This window comes from Marmota monax, unplaced genomic scaffold (genome assembly GCF_021218885.2).
Source record: "Marmota monax isolate L192 unplaced genomic scaffold, Marmota_monax_Labrador192_F-V1.1 WCK01_AAM20220418_F8-fsc00006, whole genome shotgun sequence".
Lineage (NCBI taxonomy): Eukaryota > Metazoa > Chordata > Mammalia > Rodentia > Sciuridae > Marmota > Marmota monax.
In genome coordinates, this window is record NW_026693712.1 from 23937253 (window position 1) to 23957326 (window position 20074).

At 33.7% G+C, this 20074-nt stretch overlaps 1 protein-coding gene across 1 annotated transcript in view; it reads left to right on the top strand.

The window, feature by feature from the left end:
• Pja2 (praja ring finger ubiquitin ligase 2) overlaps nucleotides 1–20074 on the top strand; it is a 76930-nt gene that overhangs the window by 25467 nt on the left and 31389 nt on the right. Inside the window, exons 4-5 of the mRNA XM_046460097.2 lie at nucleotides 2746–3787; nucleotides 14569–14754. Coding sequence (XP_046316053.1) covers nucleotides 2746–3787; nucleotides 14569–14754 — 1228 coding nt within the window. The remainder of the gene's footprint in view (nucleotides 1–2745; nucleotides 3788–14568; nucleotides 14755–20074) is intronic.

Sequence of the window (20074 nt, forward strand, 5' to 3'; positions counted from 1 at the left end):
CAGGGTCTCACTGAGGTGCTTAGCACCTCGCCATTGCTGAGGCTGCTTTAAACTTGTGATCCTCCTGTCTCAGCCTCCCTAGCTGCTGGGATTACAGGCCTGCACCACTATGCCCAGCTAAATTTAATAGTATATACATTTAAACACAGAAGGAAATAGAATATGAAGAAACATTAAAATAGAACTATATTGTTATGGAAGTGATTACATTATTAAATCCTTTTTGCCAAAAACTATTCTTTTCAGCAACAACAACAAAACTCTTTTTAATGTAAACTGAGTATATTTTTCCCTGCATACTACATTTAAATACCTCTTCTTTTAGATTTTATCCTCTAAATAATTTAGCTCAACTCGTTTATTTTTTAATCACTTTATAAAATACAAAAGTCAAGTAATGCTTAGTTATTCTAATAAAATTTCTTAATTACATAGGGATTTGAAATGTATTTTTCAGATATTGATGTATTGTACCTATACATTTTTTTCCTGTCAAGAAACTTTGTTTTTTTAGTACCAGGGATCGAACTCAGGGGCATTCAATCACTGAACCACATACTCAGCCCTTTTTTGTGTTTTATTTAGAGACAGGGTCTCACTGAGTTGCTTAGTGTCTTGCTAAGTTGCTGAGGCTGGCTTTGAACTCATGGTCTTTGTGCCTCAGCTTCCCTAGCTGCTGGGATACAGGCGTCCACCACCGCGCCCAGCTCCTGTCAAGAAACTTTTAATCAAACAAAAATCTCATAAGAAAATACATGAGCATAATGAGAAAGTGTAAATATTAAGAAAGAAACACAGCAATATATAAGAGGCATACCTAACACTGGTTTTTGAGAGGTGAAAAAAAAGATCAAGGGTAGAGAGGAGGCTAGGTAGAAATACTAACACAAACATTTTGAAGTAAATTTTGGAACCATGTACCCTGCTAATAGGAATGCAAAATGGAAAACAGTATGGAGATTTATTAAAAATAGGCTGAGTGTGGTGGTAGATGCCTATAATCCCAGTGACTTTGGAGGCTGGGCAGGATCCTAAGTTTGAGGCCAGCCTCAGCAACTTAGTAAGATTCTGTCTCAAAATGAAAAGAGAAAGGGCTGGGAATGTAGCTCAGTAGTAGAGTGCCCTGGGGTTCAATTCCTAGCATGTGCACACAGACACACAGACACCCACACCCCCCCACACACACACACACACTTTGTGTGATTTAATAAGTTCCATTTCTAAGGATATACCGAAAAGAACTGACAGTAGGGTCTCAAAGTGAAATTTTGTACGGCCGTTCTCTTAGCATTATTATTTACAACAGCCAAGTGTTCATCAACAGATAAATGGATAAATAAAATATGCCTCATACATACAATGGAACATTATTCAGCCTTAAGAAGGAAGAAAATTCTGACATATGCTACAATATGGATGAACCTTGATGACACTGTGCTAAATGAAATAAGCCAGACACAAAAAGACAAATGCTACATGATTCCACTTATGTGAGGTACCTAAAGTGGTCAGAAAGTAGAATGCTGATTGCCAGGTCGAAAGGGAAATAACTGTTTAACAGAGTATTGGTTTGGAAAGTTGAAGAAAGTTCTAGAAATGGATGATAGTGGCAGCTATACAACAACATGAATGTACTTAATATCAGTGAACTTAAAAATGGTTGAGGTGGTAAATTTTATGTTACGTATATTTATCATAATAAAACAAAACCAAAAATCATCTTGGTCCTTAAGGAGGATACAATCTAATAGGCAAAACAGACAAATAATCATTAAGCAAAAATAAAGGTAAAATACCTGACCCACTTAGTGAGGGTAATTATACATTTTTAACTAAATTCACCATCCTCATTTTATCTCAAGCAGTAATTCTAGAATATTTTTACTGTCATTTATATTTAAGAATTTGGATTAGTAGTTAAGGTCATTCTAATAAAGAAGCTTGTGATAAGATTAAACTTCATTTATTTTATAATTTATAAATTTTTGTTCCAACAAATCTCAGTGTCTTTATTATTAAATTAATGATGAAAGATAGTCATGCTTAAAGTAATTTATAGTATAGATTTTATTTGATTCATGTTTTAGACTTTTGACAATCTATGGCAAAGAGAGTCAACATACTGAATTTTTTGTTGTTTTTTTTTAGTCATAGTTATAATACATCTAAAATGAACTCATTATAAATGTCTTACAACAATTCATTTTGGAGATAGAAATCATGTGTCTAGAAACAGACGCAGTCTTTTGAATTAACATCAAAACACAATGGTGTCTCACTTCTCTTAGATTCTATTGCTTGTTGATGTCTGTCATAAGTACTTAAGAAATTTTTTCTTTTTTCTTTTTTTCCACCCTGTATGTAATAAAAGTAGGTAAATTTTGAGATTACAGCAAGGGCACATTAATTACTCCGTTACTCCACTTATACTTCCCATTGTTTATTCTCTCATAAGCTTCTCCTTTATGTGGCTTGCAGAAGGTTTTAGGTATTACTTAGGCAAAAAACCATCTGCAAAAGAAATATGAGGGAGAATACATTGAGAATCTACACAAGGGCATAAATGAACTCATAGGGTAACCATTCTGCCTTGCCAATTAAGTTAGGAAGCAATAAAATCAATTGCCACATCACTCATTTTCAAATAGGTAATAATTGGTATAATTTCCACATAAATGATAGTTATTCCATAAAATTTTATCTAAATTAATCTTTTCAAAATGTCTTCTTTTGTTCTCTATGAAGGTTCCAGTGCATTGGATCAAGCTCATTCTTTACCCAATGAACCCATATTTGAAAAAAGTGAAACAGAAATTCCCACTTGTGGTACAGCATTGGATCAAACCATTGAGAGCAGTACACCCGCTGCTGCTGTGCACCAGAGTGAGGAAGGCAGGGAGATCTTAGGAAGCAGTGAGAATGTTCCTAATCACTCTGAGGGAGAGTACACTCCAGGAGCTTGTAATGCCTCAAGTGTCCAAAATGGAATTGCGTTGGTTCATACTGACTCTTATGATCCAGAAGGCAAACACGGAGAGGATAATGACCATCTTCAACTTTCTGTACAAGTTGTGGAAGATGATAAATACCAGGATGCATTAGGCAATACAGTAATTGAGTTGGAAAATGGAGAGGCAGAGGCATACAATGGTCTTTCACCAGTTCCCTCTCTTAACTGTGAAATAAGAGATGAGTTTGAAGTGTTAGATTCAGCACCTTTAGTGAAAAATTCCACTGGTGATACTGAGTTTGTCCATCAGAACAGCCAGGAATTAAAGAGGTCCTCTTCTGAAGATGAAGTTGTTAGAAAGAAACAAGATACTGACCAGGAAAGACAAACAGAAAATTCAACTGAAGATGCCACCTGTATTCCCGAGCGTATTTGCAGTGAACAAAATGGCAGTGATAGGGACAAAAACCGTGGAAGTTCTCCTGAACAGGTAGTGAGGCCAAAAGTTAGAAAAGTGATAAGTGCAAGTCAGGTGGACCAAGAAGTGGGTTTTAATAGGCATGAGGCTAAACAAAGAAGTGTTCAGAGATGGAGGGAGGCTTTGGAAGTTGAGGAGAGTGGCTCAGATGACCCCTTAATAAAATGTGAAGAATATGATGGAGAACATGACTGTATGTTCTTGGATCCACCCTACTCAAGAGTTACACAAAGGGAAACAGAACATCACCATGTAACACCGGAAAGTGGAGCCACAGCCGGAAGGCAAGAAGTTCGGGATAACAGCTTTTGGAATGGCTGTGGAGATTATTACCAACTCTATGACAAAGATGAAGATAGGTAAGTCCTCAGGCAGTACTTGGTCAGATTATGTTGAATAAAGTGGTTTATTTCTAGTGTGAGGCGTGATGGGCTCTTGGGTATGATCAGGAACTTAGATATTTTGACTTATAAATATTCTTAGCGAGCATTAATCGTTAGAATTTTTCATAGGTACTTTGTTTTAGACATTATAACAATCTACAGAAATTAGAAATTCAGATAATGATTATTAGTTATTAAGGGTAAAGATGCTAATTATTTCAATTCATAGTATTTCAATGAATGAAATGCAAAGTTCCTGTTTGTTATATTAAAAAATTCTACATAAAGCCAGTTTGGGGTTTAAAAAGTGATTAAAATCACAGAAATTATTGACTAGTAATATTGCATTAAGCTTGCAAGTAGTTGTTAATATCATCTATTTCCCTTTTTATTGGTTCTTCCTGTTGCTCTTCCTTTCTTTAGGTTTACTTTTTATTTATTTATATTTGTTAGCATTTAAAAATTATCATCAACCACTACATTTGTAAGTACTGCTATGTCCCCCAATAGTAACTGAGGAACTGAAGCACAAAGAATTAACTAACTTCTAAGGTTACAAAGTGACTGAATGATAAAGCTGGAATTTGAGTTCCTATTCTTAACAGAGGCTGTGTTCTTCACTGTACTATGCTGTTTTCAAGACAATGTGTAACTTTTCTTATCCTCAGCATTCTGACTCCTTTTATATACACAATTCTTTTTTTTCCCCTCCTAAACAATAGGACATCAGAACAAAATGGAGAATTTGTTTGTAAAACTGGTGAATTTTCACCTCCTCAGAGTCCAAACTTTCATGCATCCTTTTAAGCTGTTACAACCCTGACAGTGCAATTGTAAGATTTTATTAACTAGTAAAATAATCGTCTTTTTTTAACTAGATGGTAGCATAAAGGAAAAAATTTATCATTTCAAATATGAATGAACTTTACTTCATGTCATAAAATAGTGAACATTTGATTGTTAAGTATGAATTAAGTATAATATAGTATGTTCAAGTTATTTTAGAAAACAACTAAAATATAATTTCTATTGCTATCATGAAGCTTGTAAGCTTTAAGGGATAGCAGAAATTTTAGTGTACTGTTTTTTAAGCTAAGAGTAAATTTAGTTAAGAAGTTTTGCTTGACTTCTGTTTTTTCAGTTTGATTCTACAGCTTTTTATTCAAAATCCACAAAATTATGAAAACAGAAATTGGCTACAAAAACTTGACCCAATGTTAACCTTCTTGATAGCTGATCTGAATCTGATCTAAAATGAGGCCCTTTTTTCAAGTATTCATGCATTTTAATACAGAAACATGTATCTGCTCAGTTATTAGTTGTTGGCCTGAATGCCCTGGGTGTTGTTAAGTAGTATTTCTAAACCTGGTGTGTATTGGGGGTGGGGGGCAAGGTATATCTAAATTCCTCAACATATTCAACCCTAAGATTTTTGGATTGGATTGTGAACCTCTCTTGTATCTCTAGGTTACTATGAAAGAAAAGGTCTTTGATAATCTATCTTTTGGAAAACATAAGGTTGTTGCATTTTTTTCTTAGTTATATTTTTGATTCTTAGAAGAAAATTGCTTAACTTGACTATGCCTTCACCATTGTGAGAACACTAGTCAAAAATGGAAGCCCCATAGTTTTGCTTGTTTTTTTATGGTCAGGTTGAATATCATATGATGAAGTTAATGAAATATCATGTTTGTCAGCTCTCAGAAAAAGGGTAGTTTCTTTAGCTTCTGGGTTTGGATTTTTTTGTTTTGGTTCAAGGGCTTGAACCTCCCCCCAGCTATGGAAATGTTACTTTGCCTAGAAGGACTCTGGACTTTAAATGGTTATATGGTATTTTCTTAGTATATTTATTTGTAATTTTTTTCCTGAAGTGATACGTTAGCATTATTAATGATGACTGGTTTTCTTTGTTTGTTTGTTTGTTTGCAGGGGAGGGCAGTTACTGGGGATTAAACTCAGGGGCACTCAACCAGTGAACCAGATACCCAGCCCTATTTTGTATTTTATTTGGAGACAGGGTCTCATTTAGTTGCTCACTTTTGCTGAGGCTAGCTTTGAATTTGCCATCCTCCTGCCTCAGCCTCCTGAGCCACTGGGATTACAGACATGTGTCACTGCATTCAGTGTGTTTTTTTTTTTTGTTGTTGTTATTTTACTAACAAATAGAATATACAGATAGGATAAACACTTATAGTTAATAGAAACATTAGTAACATTGACTTACAGAACTTGTATTAGGGTGTGCCATAACAATGGAACTGATTTTGTAGCATTATTTAAGACACATTGAAATGCTAGAAACAACTTGGGTGTTTTTTGTTTTTTAAGAATCACAGAAATAAGTTCTGAAGCATAGTGCTTCTGATTTCCATTCCACTTATAATTGCATACATAAGTTTTAATATATATTTTAGGACCTTATTTCAGTAGTCAGAATAGTGTCAAGGAGTAATCTTATTTCTATGCTTCTTCATTCTGTTTTTCTATACTAACTCCCTTCCAAATATTATAGATGCCCGAATGCCTTTTAATGTGATGCCTCTGAAGGTTAAAATTGAATAGCCATACCATTCTATTTAGTTTCATTTTGCCCCTTGTTCATCTACCTGATGTTTTACTGTTGCCCTGTGCAGCGATGATATTAGCAGATTGGAAAATAGGGAAATGGTGGCTCGACTTTTCTCAGTTTTTTGAGAAGCAAAGTATAAAGAGCTGATTCTCAATTTGCGCCTGTGAGCTTTTGTTTTGTTTTGTTTGAGTTGATTTCTCTGCTGTGTAATACTAAAGGTGATATACTTGAAACATTTTTTTTTTGGGGGGGGGGGTCATGGTTATATTATAAAAGTGATAAATCAAGCAGGGATAGTGGCAGAAGACAGTAATCCCAGTGACTCCAGAGGCTGAGGCTCAGTGGTAGAGCACTTGCCTGGCATGTGTGAGGCCTTGGGTTTGATCCTCAGGACTACATATAAATAAGTAAGTAAGTAAAAAAGACTAGGGATTAAAACTCAGTGGTGAAGAACATCTCTGGGTTCAAACCCAGTTCAAAATAAAATTTTTAAAAAAATAAAAAGGCAACAAATAAAACACCAAGAACATAACTAAAATTTATTGTGACATTTTTTAGATATCAGAACTTGGGCTACTTTTTTAAAAATTGGATTTTGTTTTATATGTGGAAAAATATTTTTAAAAATGCATGATTGCCTTCTTCCCTGAAAATTTCTAAGGGATCACTTAATCACATCTGAAATGTTACACTCTGTGGGGATAAGCATTGCAGCTGGTAGCATTGCTCTAGGCTTCTTGACAGAAATGGAGCACCACCTTATTAAATTAGAACTGCAAAGGGAATTTTAATAGACAGCATATAATTACAAGACTTGGAATTAGACCAAAGAGTTAAGGTTAGCACCTTACCCTTTTGAAATATACCCTGAGAACTTTAGTAACTGAAAATAAGATGTTGAGTTTAAAAAAACAAAACAAAACAAAACTTTCAGCAATACTAGTACCTGTTAACCTTGGGCCTGTTTTGAAGAGAGGCATGCCATCTGCTGACCATTCCTTTATAGCACTTATAGGGTTTTTTTTTTTTTTTTAGGGTTTTTCTGTTCCTAGGACTTAACTTTCCTTTGAAAATGTTAAAAAATAATAAAAATAATTAAGGGAAATGTCAGGACAACTATTTTTATTGATATTAATGGGAGAGTAAAATGAATATTTGTCATTTAGTTGATTTCAGCTTGATATATTGATTTCAATAAGGTTTATTGAAATTTTCTTAAGTACTAGGCTTTATTTCATGTGCTCTATAAATGTATAATAGTGATCCCTGTACACATGGTATTCAGCAGCCTTATGAAGAAGACAAAATTGTTGTCTTCTTGTTATGAAGAAACTCATTGTTGAGGCTATTAAGCTTTTTTGTATTCTCTATAAGTTAGTTGAGAGTCATGAAGAAAGAGGTCCCTTGACAACCACAGCAATAAATAAAACATCTATAAACAGCCTAAACAAAGATCTTTAAGCACATGCTGCAACATTTTAGCAAACTTTTTATCTTGTTTTCAAGTTCACAGAAATTTAGTAGTAAATTATAGATAAATGAATGTGTTCCTCAGGCATGCTTGGAAGTTAGTGTGTTACAACATCCTGGTATAAAGGGAAAAGAAAGTAATAAAAGATAGGCACAATTCAAAAAAGCACAGACATCTGGGTCTTGTTAACTAAGTTTAAGTAGCCTTATATATTTGAATATACTCCATTTGTATCGGCATATTGCATCACAGTTCAATGTTAGTAGTGTTGAAATGTCCCAGAATGAAAATTATGTCAGATAACAAAATTTTCAAAAATTTCACTTTCCCTAGGTTCCTCTATAGAATTTCATAAAAATGAGGTAAATGGCAGAAAAGACAAACGTATCATTTCCTTGGGGAATTAGGGAATGAAAGATTGCTTGGGTTAGTTTTACTTAGAAATCTTATTTCTGCCTGAAATTTATATCTAAAGTATTTTTGTCTGTAAATCACATATAATTTTACTTCTATATGAAAAATTTCCTTTGCTTCACAACTGAATGGATAAAGTGGTAACATTTGAGTAAGTTGTCTACTTTTGAATGTCACTTTAAATGCTTCTTGGGAACGATACCAATGAAAGACCATATGGAGATCAAAGAGGTACTTTCTTTGGTTTTTACTTTGAGAATTTTAAAATGCTTAACTTACCTGCTTTTAAAATCCTATTTATTCTGTTGCTTTCTGGCAGTGAAAATATTTTTAAATCTTTTTGTTTTTCATTCCATATACTCCTGTCAATCTTAGTGGATAACTTTGTTTCCTTGCTTTCCTAGATAGGTTGAAATAAATGTGTACTTTGTCTCCTTTGTATTAGAATGTTATTTTTAATTTCTTCTTCAATAGAGAAGTAGTTTTTCTAATTCTGTGCTGATAATTACTTTGTGCCGATAGTTACTTCTGGCACCTTACTTATTTATTATCCTTGCCCCTAGATTGTATCTTTCTTCCTCTCAAGCTTGAATTTTTTCTAAATCCTGGGCAAAACCTTCTCTTTATCTTGCTCAGTTAACACTTGTCCTGTTTGTTTTCTCTTTCACTGCTAAATTTTTAGTGTTAATATTCCACATATAATAACTGCCTTAAAATCCAATTTCCAGTATTAGTTCTATATTCTCTAATGTTAAGAGTGACCTCCTAATTTCCACATCTGTTCATCTTTTCTCAGTATCCATTTTCCTTGACTTGTACTCTTCAGGCTATTTATTCATCCTTCCCTACAGTTTCCTTCCATTGAGCTAGGTTGGTTTCTTCTTTGCTAACTCTTTTCTGGATATCAGAGGTCTGCCTTTTTCTTAAAGAGTATTCATATAGTAAATATTTTAGGCTTTGTGGGCCAAAGGCAAAAATCAAGAATATTATGTATATAACCATGTAAAGTATAAAACAAACAAACTCATTTTCTAGGTCTTGAGAAGGCAGGCAGGTGACCTAACTTGATTCTCGGCCAGAGTGTAACCTCTGGTATAAAGGAAGACAAAAGTTTAGTGGGTCACCAGGAAGCTGATAATTGTTATTAAATATAGACAAACTGGAGGATGTAGAGTAGGTTTTCTTTGGTTAAACAGGAAAATAGTAGTATGCTGGTAGGAAATCCACTGAAATGTCTAAAGAGATAGATTATGTTATGAAAGAAATAATGGTTGTCTTTTTTAAATGTTTGCTGTTTCCAAAAGTTGTACTTTTTGTCTGCAGTATTCATCTAAATATCACTGTAGGCCTGAAAAGCGAATATTAATATCCCTATTTCATAGATGAGGAAATGTGACCTCACTGAAGTTTATTGCCCAAGCTTGCATCACTAGTAAGTAACTGAGACAGGATTCTAACCCAAATCTGACTTCAAACCTTGTTCTTAGCAATATGGGATTCCACCACCAGTGTTAAGGAAAAGGCAGTAGTGACTGGAACTTTCACCTGATGTTAAATAGTGCTTTGTTTCTTAAGTTCTTAAGTAAAGAAATTGCCCACAGTAGGATTTTTGTTTAATTTTTTTTAAATATTAGAAAATCTGTATTATAATTGAATCGTCTCCTTTGACTAATGCTCTGAAGCAGTTTAGATTTTTAGAGTTACAAATTGGTAATAGACATTAAGTTTGAAATTTGTCAGAGAAAATAACATTGACAATGAAATAGTAATAGAAATTGTTCGTATACTAATATTTCTCACTCATCAGAAATGTAAAGTAACTTTTAGAACATACTTGAAAGTGTTAATTGTTGGCTCTTTTCAAATAGCTAATTGTGAACTAAAATTTCTCTATTTAAAATCATGTGGTTGCACAGTCTTTAGTACCCTCCAAGAGTTTTTAAGCATTTTATTATTCAGGCTCCTTGGACACTACTGGTAAATTATTAAAGAACCTAGGACTTTGCACTTGTAGAAAAGGGAAATTCCTTAGACCAATTAAATTTAGTAGATTTTATTTGAGCAAAACAAAAACAATTCATAATTGGGCAGTTCCCAATTCAACACATACCAGCAATGTGATCAGGCAGCATTTGTAGAAAGATGGAGATGAGAAATGGAAAACAATTTAATTGACTACAGCTTAGTTTATTGGTTGGTCACTTGGTTACATCTTAGTTAATTGGCTGCAGGACTTCCTACAGCCAAGCAAAGCTTACTTCATATGATTAAATTCTGTTGGTTTGCTTTGATGAACCCAGCTCAGATTACCAGGTCCATGAACTCCCACAAATTTTATTTAACACTTATGAAAAATAAATGATATGTTAAAGAAGCAGCTGTACTATAATGAGTTGGACTGAAAAAGTAATAATTCTAGTCCATGAAATAATTGGAAAACAGAATCTTCAATTTTACATAGAAGGATCTTGAAAGAAATTAGATGATCTAGTTCTAAGTGAGGAAAATAGGGTGAAGTTGTTGTGAAGGGTCTTGATGGTGAGAAAAATTGTTTTGGCAAAATATTATGATTTGGGACTAAGGTTTGGAATAGAGCGTTTGTCTAAGGGAAGAGTTGGATATAAGAATGTTCTTGAATCATAGTGTAATGACTCATAATGGTTCTCAAAGAAGTTTAATGTTTTTATTATGTATGCCAGTATTTCAAAAGTGGGTGCCATAGGATTGGGGATATAGCTCAGTTGGTAGAATGCTTGCCTTGCATGCACTAGGCCCTGGGTTCAATCCCAAGCACCATCAAAAAAATAAATAAATAAATAAAATAAGTGGGTGAAGGACATCAAGTGGTAGGTACATAGAAGTGTTTTTATTTTTATCATTGTTTATTTGAGAATTTTAAAAAATATGGCTGGCACATTAAACCTGGGATTTATTGATGGCTTATTATTTTCTAGGCCCTGTTAAAGTGATTGATAAATTATACTTATCCCTCACATGAACTCACCAAGTTACTAGATACTGCATTGTATGTACATGATAGTGAGGATATAATTGTGGAGAGCCACAATGAATGACCACACCCTTCCAGTCCTGATGCCTCAGATTCTGACCAACCACCGCATTCACTGTGGCTTGAGCGGGATCTAGCTCCAATGATAAGGAGTCTTCTTTGTGGTATGTGCTCCTAGGGTTGACTTACACTCACCTGTTCCTTGTAATCCTGCCCCTTCTGCCCGTTTTTGGATAGAACTTTCTAAGAACAAGAGTCCCTCCAATAAAAGCTCACTTCCGAATGTATTGCCTCTCTTGTCAGCCTCTTGTGACTTTCTCTTGCTCTCCCTTTTTTGGAGCCTGAGGTTGAGAGCGGGGAAGCCATCTTGAAGCTTGTGTAAAGATAAATTGTGTCTGTGTTTTATTTGGTGTCCCTGCAAATTCACACAAGTGATCTGAAGTTCAGCTGCCCACTCTGTTTGAGGGCAGCATATAATGGTACAGAGAAGTTTTCAGTGCTAGTAAGTGGTAGGTTCAAGTCCAGAAAAGCTAACTGCAGAACTTGTATTCTCACCTGTTGTTCCTTAGGACACAGTGTTTTTTTTTTTTTTTTTTTTTAATGAAATTTATTTTTTAGTTTTAAGTGGATACAATATCTTTATTTTACATTTATATAGTGCTGAGGATCAAACTCAGTACCTTGTACTTACTAGGCGAGCACTCTACCACTGAGCCACAACCCCAGCCCAGGACACAGTGTTTTTATGCAACTGTAGCAAAATCCTGAAGATGATCAGTACATGGCTTAAGTTTTTGAAATACTGCTTTAAGAAAAAAAGAGCTATTAAAGGTTTTTGGAGTGTTATACTATAAATATACCATTTAATGTAAGTTGAAAAGAAATTATATTGTTGCTCAGGATGGATTTTTTTAAAGTTGAGTTGAAGGAATAGGATTAAATTCAGGAAGATCAATTAAGAGTTGACTAGAGAGGTCTAGGTTTGGATAAAAGCACTGAACCAGAGGACTTTTTTTTTTTTTTTTAAGTAGAAATGGGGAAGGTACATAAGAGTGTTTGTGCAAAAAGAATGAAAAGTAAGAAAGTACTTAAACATGAACGATTAGGGAAGAATCAAAAGATAAGAGGTTTTTTAAATGAGAGCATGGTAATGCCATTAGCAAATAGGAAATTGAGGAAAGAGACTCATTTAGAAATGAATTTCATAATAAAAATATAACTTTTGAAAGGAGGGTGAGAAATCTGAAAAATGATCAATGAGCAGTTAACAATAATAAAAAGTTAGAACTGGGGCTGTACATTCAGATGTTGTCTCCTTAGAGGTGAGGGTTATGTGTAATGAGTAATAATAACATAGACACAGGATCTGCAAGCTTTTTAAAAAAGGGTCAGATAGTCAATATTTTAGGCTTTGCTGACCAAGATAAACGTGTAAAACTATTTTTAGTTCACAATTTAAATAGGTAGTAGGGCTAGGTTTGACCCAAAGTTTGTAGTTTGCTAATCTTTGACATAGATTTCTTAAAATATATTGACTTTTGAACCCAGGGGCATTTAACCACTGAGCCACATCCCCAGCCCTTTTTTATTTTTTATTTTGAAACAGGGTCTTGCTAGGTTGCTGAGGCTGGCTTTGAACTTGCCATCCTCCTGCCTCAGCCTCCCAAGCAGCTGGGATTACAGGCATATACCGTAGTGTCCGGCTGCCATTCCTTTTGTATTGACATTTAGAGCTATTCCATAATTTATTTCATTAATCTGGGAAAGTACAGAAGTTTTATTTGTTATGTTTTTGGACAGGCTGTATTCTTGAGTTAAATATTTTAAATGTGGTCTTTTATATAAGTATGTTGGAAATTGCCACTTTACATAGAAATCTTATATTATTAAAAATATATCAAAATTGAAGTTAGTTATTTAGGAAACTTCGTAGTCAAGGAATCTTAAAGGAGTTTAATAAACTCCTTTAAAACTATATCTTGTTTTAGATATTGATGCTTATATAAGTCTAGAAATGGTTTACTTGATCTTAGATTATTCTTTGGGTCACAGAACATTTCACAGAACACAAATTACTTTGGCTCGTACCCAACTGAACATTCTTTAGTTGCTGTACCTAGCTATATTGCATTCCTTCTCTAGGATATTTGTACCCTGCTACCCATTGTTGAGTCAAAATTGGAAGTTGGTTATTTTTATTTTTTAATTTTTTGCTTCTAATAAACCTCTTGGAGCTTAGATTAGTGCTGCTCTGCTGTTTATTAATAGCATCTTGATCTCTTGATTCATCTTTCTATAAAAGGAGGAACTCACTAGATATTTATAGCATTATATCATGTAATTTCCTACCAATTATCACTTCCTTCCAAAATATGAACTAAGATAAAATCCCCAGTTACTGCCAAAAGAGAAACAAGCAAGCAGCCCCCTCCCCCAAAAGAGTAAAATAAAACCAGATTAGCCAAATGAAATTTTCTGAGTTTTATGAAGTTCATTATTAATCCTCTTTATTTTACCTTTTGTTTCCCTATCTAAATATTCTGTTGAACTAAAATTCATTTTTTGTTCAGTGCTCCTTCTTAGGAATTTGAATATCCTTTTAAAAGTGTTTTGTGCTGAGCGCGGTGGCACAAGCCTTTAATCCCAGTGGCTCCACAGGCAGGAGGATTGCAAGTTCAAAACCAGCCTCAGCAATTTAGTGAGGCACTAAGCAACTGAGTGAGACCCTGTCTCTAAATAAAATACAGAATAGGGCAGGAGATGTGGCTCAGTGGTCAAGTGCCCCTGGGTTCAATCCCTGGTACCAAAAATAAAAATTGTGTGTTTTTTTTTTTTTTATGGTAGTAGTTGAAATTTATACACAGAATGTAAGTCATTATATGTCAGTATGTAATTAGAAAGTTGTTTCAGTCAGATCAGGTGAGCAATAAATTTATTATTTAATCCAGATAGCATTTGTGATTACCAAATTTTATTTAAAATATTATTTAGAAATACGTCAAAACTATTGAAAGCCTATACGTAAGCACAATGGAGTTATATGTGTCAGTAAAAGAAAAAAATAATGTGACATGTCTGCAATTTGCCATATGCTCTGCTCATTTGAAAGAATTAATTCTGCTGAATCTATTTATTTCTGAATTTTTAAAAAATGTTTTAAAAATTGAATTAACACCTAAGCATGTGTGACATCAGCTGTCCCCTCTATACTGTGCTGCCTGATTAATATTTCAAATGATAAAACTAACTGAACATGTAATGATGGTATATTTTATTTCTGTTTTGATTTGCAGTTCAGAATGTAGTGATGGGGAATGGTCTGCTTCTTTGCCTCATCGATTTTCTGGTACAGAAAAAGATCAGTCCTCAAGTGATGAAAGCTGGGAGACTCTGCCAGGAAAAGATGAGAATGAACCTGAGCTGCAGAGTGATAGCAGTGGCCCTGAAGAAGAAAACCAAGAATTATCTCTTCAGGAAGGGTATGTTAAAACAGTGAAATTTACCTTCTTATTTGTTTTTTGATGTGTATTGTACAGTAATGGTATATATCACATTTAAATGTTGGGTATGCCTCTGAATACCTTTTTAGAACCCATTCAGAACCAACAGGCTCTACTGATTTTTTTTTCATGATGCTTTTAAAAGGAACAATTAAGAATACTAGTCAGTATCTTCTACAGAGATATAATGTATGCTGTCACTTTGCTTTTTAAGGAAAATTTGTACATTTAAAGGGTCCATTTAAGCTGCATGAGGTGGCACATGCCTGTGATCCCAGCAACTCAGAGGGCAAGGCAGGAGGTTCACAAGTTCAAGACCAGCCCCAGTAACTTATCAAGACCCTAAGCAACTTAGTGAGACCCTATCTCAAAAAATAAAAGGGGCTGGGGATGTAGCTTAGTGGTAAAGTGCCCCTGGATTCAATCCCCAGTACCTAGTACAAGAAAAACAGATAAATAAGATAAAAGGTCAATTTAGTTGAGTTAGGAATGAATAAATTACAGTTGCCATTGCTATACAAGTGAAGCATTGGCTAAGGAAAATGGGCAACCTCAAGAGGGAAATCAGTGATTGTTTCACAGAAATGGAAACAGTTGCAAAAACTAAAGATCTAATATTCTTGTCTAATTGCATTGGATGATATCATCAAAACATCAGTAAATGATGATAAACATCTTAGACTTTTCCTAACTCTAATGGGAATGCTCCTAGTCTAAGTGTTGTTCAATTTACACTGTGAAAGGCCAGATAATAGTTTTTACTTCATATGTCAGTTTCTGTTGCAGCTTCTCAGACTTCTGTTGTATAAAAGTAGCTATAGGCAATATGCAAATGAATGGTTGTAGCTGTGGTTCTAACACAGTTTATTTACAAAAATGGTGTGAAGTTGTAAATAACCTGTGGCCCATGGTGTACCATTACTTATTCTAGTATTTCCCCAGTAAGAATGATCTTGGCTTTTAGGTTAATTTCTTTCTTCAACACAAGAGCATGTATGTGCCTACACTCACAGGTTCTTTTTTAAATCACTAAAGAAATATGTACCTTTTATTATTATATGGGTTTTTGTTGACTGTATTACAGTCCTTTTAGCATCAATGGAAATGATCATAATGATTTTCCACTTTTGACCTGATGATCTTGAGGAATTATTCTCATTAGATTTGCTAATATTCAACTACCCATGCTCTTTGAATAAACCAAATATGATCACATAGACATAGTTTAATGTTGGATTCTGTTGCTGTTATTTTGCTTGGTACTTTTGAGATCCTTAAGTAGGCATTGTTGGGCTGGGGATGTGGCTCAAGCGGTAGCGCGCTCGCCTGGCATGCGTGCGGCCCGGGTTCGATCCTCAGCACCACATACAAAGATGTTGTGTCCGCTGAGAACTAAAAAAAAATAAATATTAAAATTCTCTCTCTCTCTCTCTCTCTCTCTCTCTCTTTTAAAAAAAAAGTAGGCATTGTTTCTACAATTTGGTTTCAGTATCAGTTTGGTATTTGCTTTGCTAAATGAAACATGTACTTTTCTATTATCTGCATCAGTTGTTTAAATAGCTTAATTATTCTTTTAAAGGTTTAATATTTGCTTGTGAAATGATCTAGGTTTAGTGTAGGGGAATATCTTTTTGGATAATTTTAGTTTTTTCCCATGATAACTGGTTGGTTTTTAATATTTATTATCTCATTGTCTCTATTTTGGCAAGTTGTTTTCTAAGAAAAAAAGTACTCTTTCATCCTGTACTAGTATTAAAATTTGTGCTTCTCAAACTATATAAATTTCCTGCTTGATATTAATGCTCTAAGAAAATCTAGGTAGGACAGACAGATAATAAATAAGATATAAATACAATAAGTTACAAACTGTGATATTACTACAATGGAAATAAAACAGCAATGTGCTAAAAGATAACTAATAGGGTTACTCTTTTGAAAACAAAAGGTTAGACACTAAGCAAATCAGTATGGAGTTTCCTCAAAAGACTAGGAATATATGATATATCACTATATGATCCAGTAATACCACTCCTTGGTATTTGTCCTAAAGAATTAAAATTAGCATACTGTAGTAATAAATATGCATACTTATGTTTATAGCAGCACAATTCACAATAGCCAAATTATGAACTAACCTAAGTATCTGTCAGTGGATGAATGGATAAAGAAAATCTGCTATATGGGCACAATGGAGTTTTATTCAGCCATAAAAGAAAAATGAATGAAATTATGTCATTTACAGGAAAATGGATTGAACTTGAAAGCATTATTTTAAGCAAAATAGGCCAAACTCAGAAAGTCAAAGATCCTATGTATTATCTCTTATGTGGAAGCTAAAGATGAAAAAAGAGGAAAAGAGTGGTGGTAGGTTCTCCTGCAAATAGAAGGGAAATGAGTAGAGAAAGGGGATTAGAAGGAGGGAAAAAGGGAGGAAATGATGTTGACCAAATTATATTGTGTGCATGTATTAATATGTAAAAATAAATCTATTATGTGTAATTATAACACATCAATTAAAATATGGAAAAATTTAAAAATTTTAAAAAGAAAGTAAAAGGTTAGAAAATGATATTTCAGGGGCTGGGGATATAGCTTAGTTGGTAGAGTGCTTTTCTTGAATGCACAAGGCCGTGGGTTCAATCCCAAGCATCACAAACACACACACACACACACACACACAAAAAAAAAAAAAAAGAAAGAAAGAAAATGATATTTCAGGCAAATACTAACAACAACAACAACCAAAAAAAACCTGAAAAAGTTGCATAACATTTACAAAGTAGACTTAAAGACAAACATTATTAGAGAGAAATAAAGTCACAACTGAAGGTAATAAACCCAACTTACCAGGGAAATAAATGTACCAATTCTAAACTTGAATGCACATAACGACATGGAGTCAAATTAGACAAATGAAAATTTGACCAAACTATATGCATTTACCATCTTACTAGGAAATTTTTACATACCTATCTCAATTGCTAATAATTCATGGATATTAAAAGGTCTATCTTTAGCAGACTTGTGTATGTTAAGCATGATTTAATGAAGATTGCATTCTCAGAAATACACAAAGAACAATTATAAAAACCAGATATGTACCATTCTACTAAGTACAAGTTAACACTTTCTAAAGAATCAAATATGCAAACTGTATTCTCTGACTACAATTAACTCAGAAGAAAAAACAAAAGCATAAGTTTTTTTTAAAAAAAATACTTATACATATAGTTATTTTAAATAGCCAGTAGAACAAACAAGAAAGTATAATAGAAATTTAAAATTGTTTACAACTCAATGATAATAAACATACCATCAGTCAAAACTTGTAGAATATAGTGAAAATTATATTCAAAGGAAACTTTATGATCATAAATGCTGTGTTAGAAAAGAAGAAAAAGTGGCTGGGCATGGTAGTATGTACCTGTAATCCTAGCAACTCTGGAAGCTAAGGCAGGAGGATTTCAAGTTTAAAGCCAGCGTCAGCAATTGAGTGACACCCTAAGCAACTTAGCAAGACCCTGTTTCAAAAGAAAAAGAAAAAGGTTTGGGGATGTAGTTCAGTGATTATGTGCCCCTGGGTTCAATCCCTGGTACCAAAAAATAAGAAAGAAAAGAAGAAAAACTAACAATGAAGGAGCTGTGCATTTAACTTAAAATAGAAAAGGAATATTAGAATAAATAATAGGAGATAAGAATTAGTATTAGTAAAACTATGAGCAAACATCGATGAAGTAGAAAAAAAGTTGAAGATCAAAGAAGTCATAAATTTAACAAATGTAGACAAAGATTGGATAGAACTGAAAATAGTACTATAAAATTTTGTGTGGTGAATTTGAAGACTTTCAAGATATTGACAAGTTACTAGAAAAACAACTTACCAAACTTAAGAGGAAAATGGAGGTCTAAATAATCTTAAAACTATTAAAAATATGGGATCAATTGTTTAAAATGTTCTCATATCATATCAAAAATATGGAATCAATTGTTTAAAATGTTCTCATATCAGATCATAGCTGATTTGGATGATTTTAGAGCTGAATTCTCTTTAATGATGGTTTCCAGGGTCAAATCACTTCATTCTTATGTAAATTATTTCCAGAGAATAAAAAAAGAACTACATCCTCAAACTAATTCTATGAAAGTCCAGTGTAACCCTAATTTAAAAAGTGTATGTGAAAAAAAAATTAAGCTTATTTTATTTATTAAAATAGATTCAAAACCTTAAAAATTACTGGGAATTTGAATGTTTAATTTTTTTTAAAGAAAGATAAATTACCAATCTGAGTTTATTCCAGAAATGTGAAGGTAGAGTCACATAGAAGATCTGTAATTATTATTCATCACATTAACAAAATACAGGAGAAAATCCATATTATATAGTCTATAGATGCAATGAAAAAAAATTACTTAGTACTATATGATGGAAACTCAAATTAAGATTGGAATGGTATTTCCTTGACCAAGGAATGGCATTTCTTTGCTATTATTGTATTTACAGCAATAATAGCAAAATCTGTAGAAATTATTTTCAACAAGAAAATATTAAAAATTTTCCTTCCTTAAATCTAAATTAGTAGTTAAGAAAAGTTTGCTCATTAGCATTGTTTTTATAACCTTCCTAGTGGAGGTCTTACCATGGTACACTGGGAAAATAATGAAAAGCAAGATATAAAAGGAAGAAAATAAATTGCTGTAAATATATTTGAAGTTTTTGAAAATTTTAAAATTATAGTCTTTCATTCCCTTGGGATATTTGTTTCTGACACTAACTCTACAAAATTGAAGATACTTTTGACCCTACTGTTCAGAATCTTATTTGTTTGTTTTAATTTATAAAGAATTGATATTTATTTATTTGGCTTATGGTTTTGGAGGCTGGGAAGTCCAAGAGCCTGGCATTGGCATCTAATGAGGGCTGTCTTCCTACATTATAGCATGGCAGAGGACATCACATGGTGAGACAGAGCAAGCATGCCAGCTGGTTACAATCACCTATGCTATCGTGGCATTCCACCCTCTTAACCTCATCTAAATCTAATTGTCCCTCAAAGACCCCAAAGTAGCATATGAATTTGGGGGTTAAATTCTCACTATGTGAACTTTAAAATTAAAACCATGGCTGGACCCATTGCTTCCTCCCTGCAGGTACTGTTTTTCTTCTCCCAGCTGTTCCTTACCTTGCAGCCTGCTATTATGACTGTTTCCCCACCCCCACAGAACCACTTTCTCCTTGGAAATCCTGCCCCTGTCTCTCTCTGCTCCCTCAGTCCTTCTAATCCTCTTTGAGGCTGTGCAG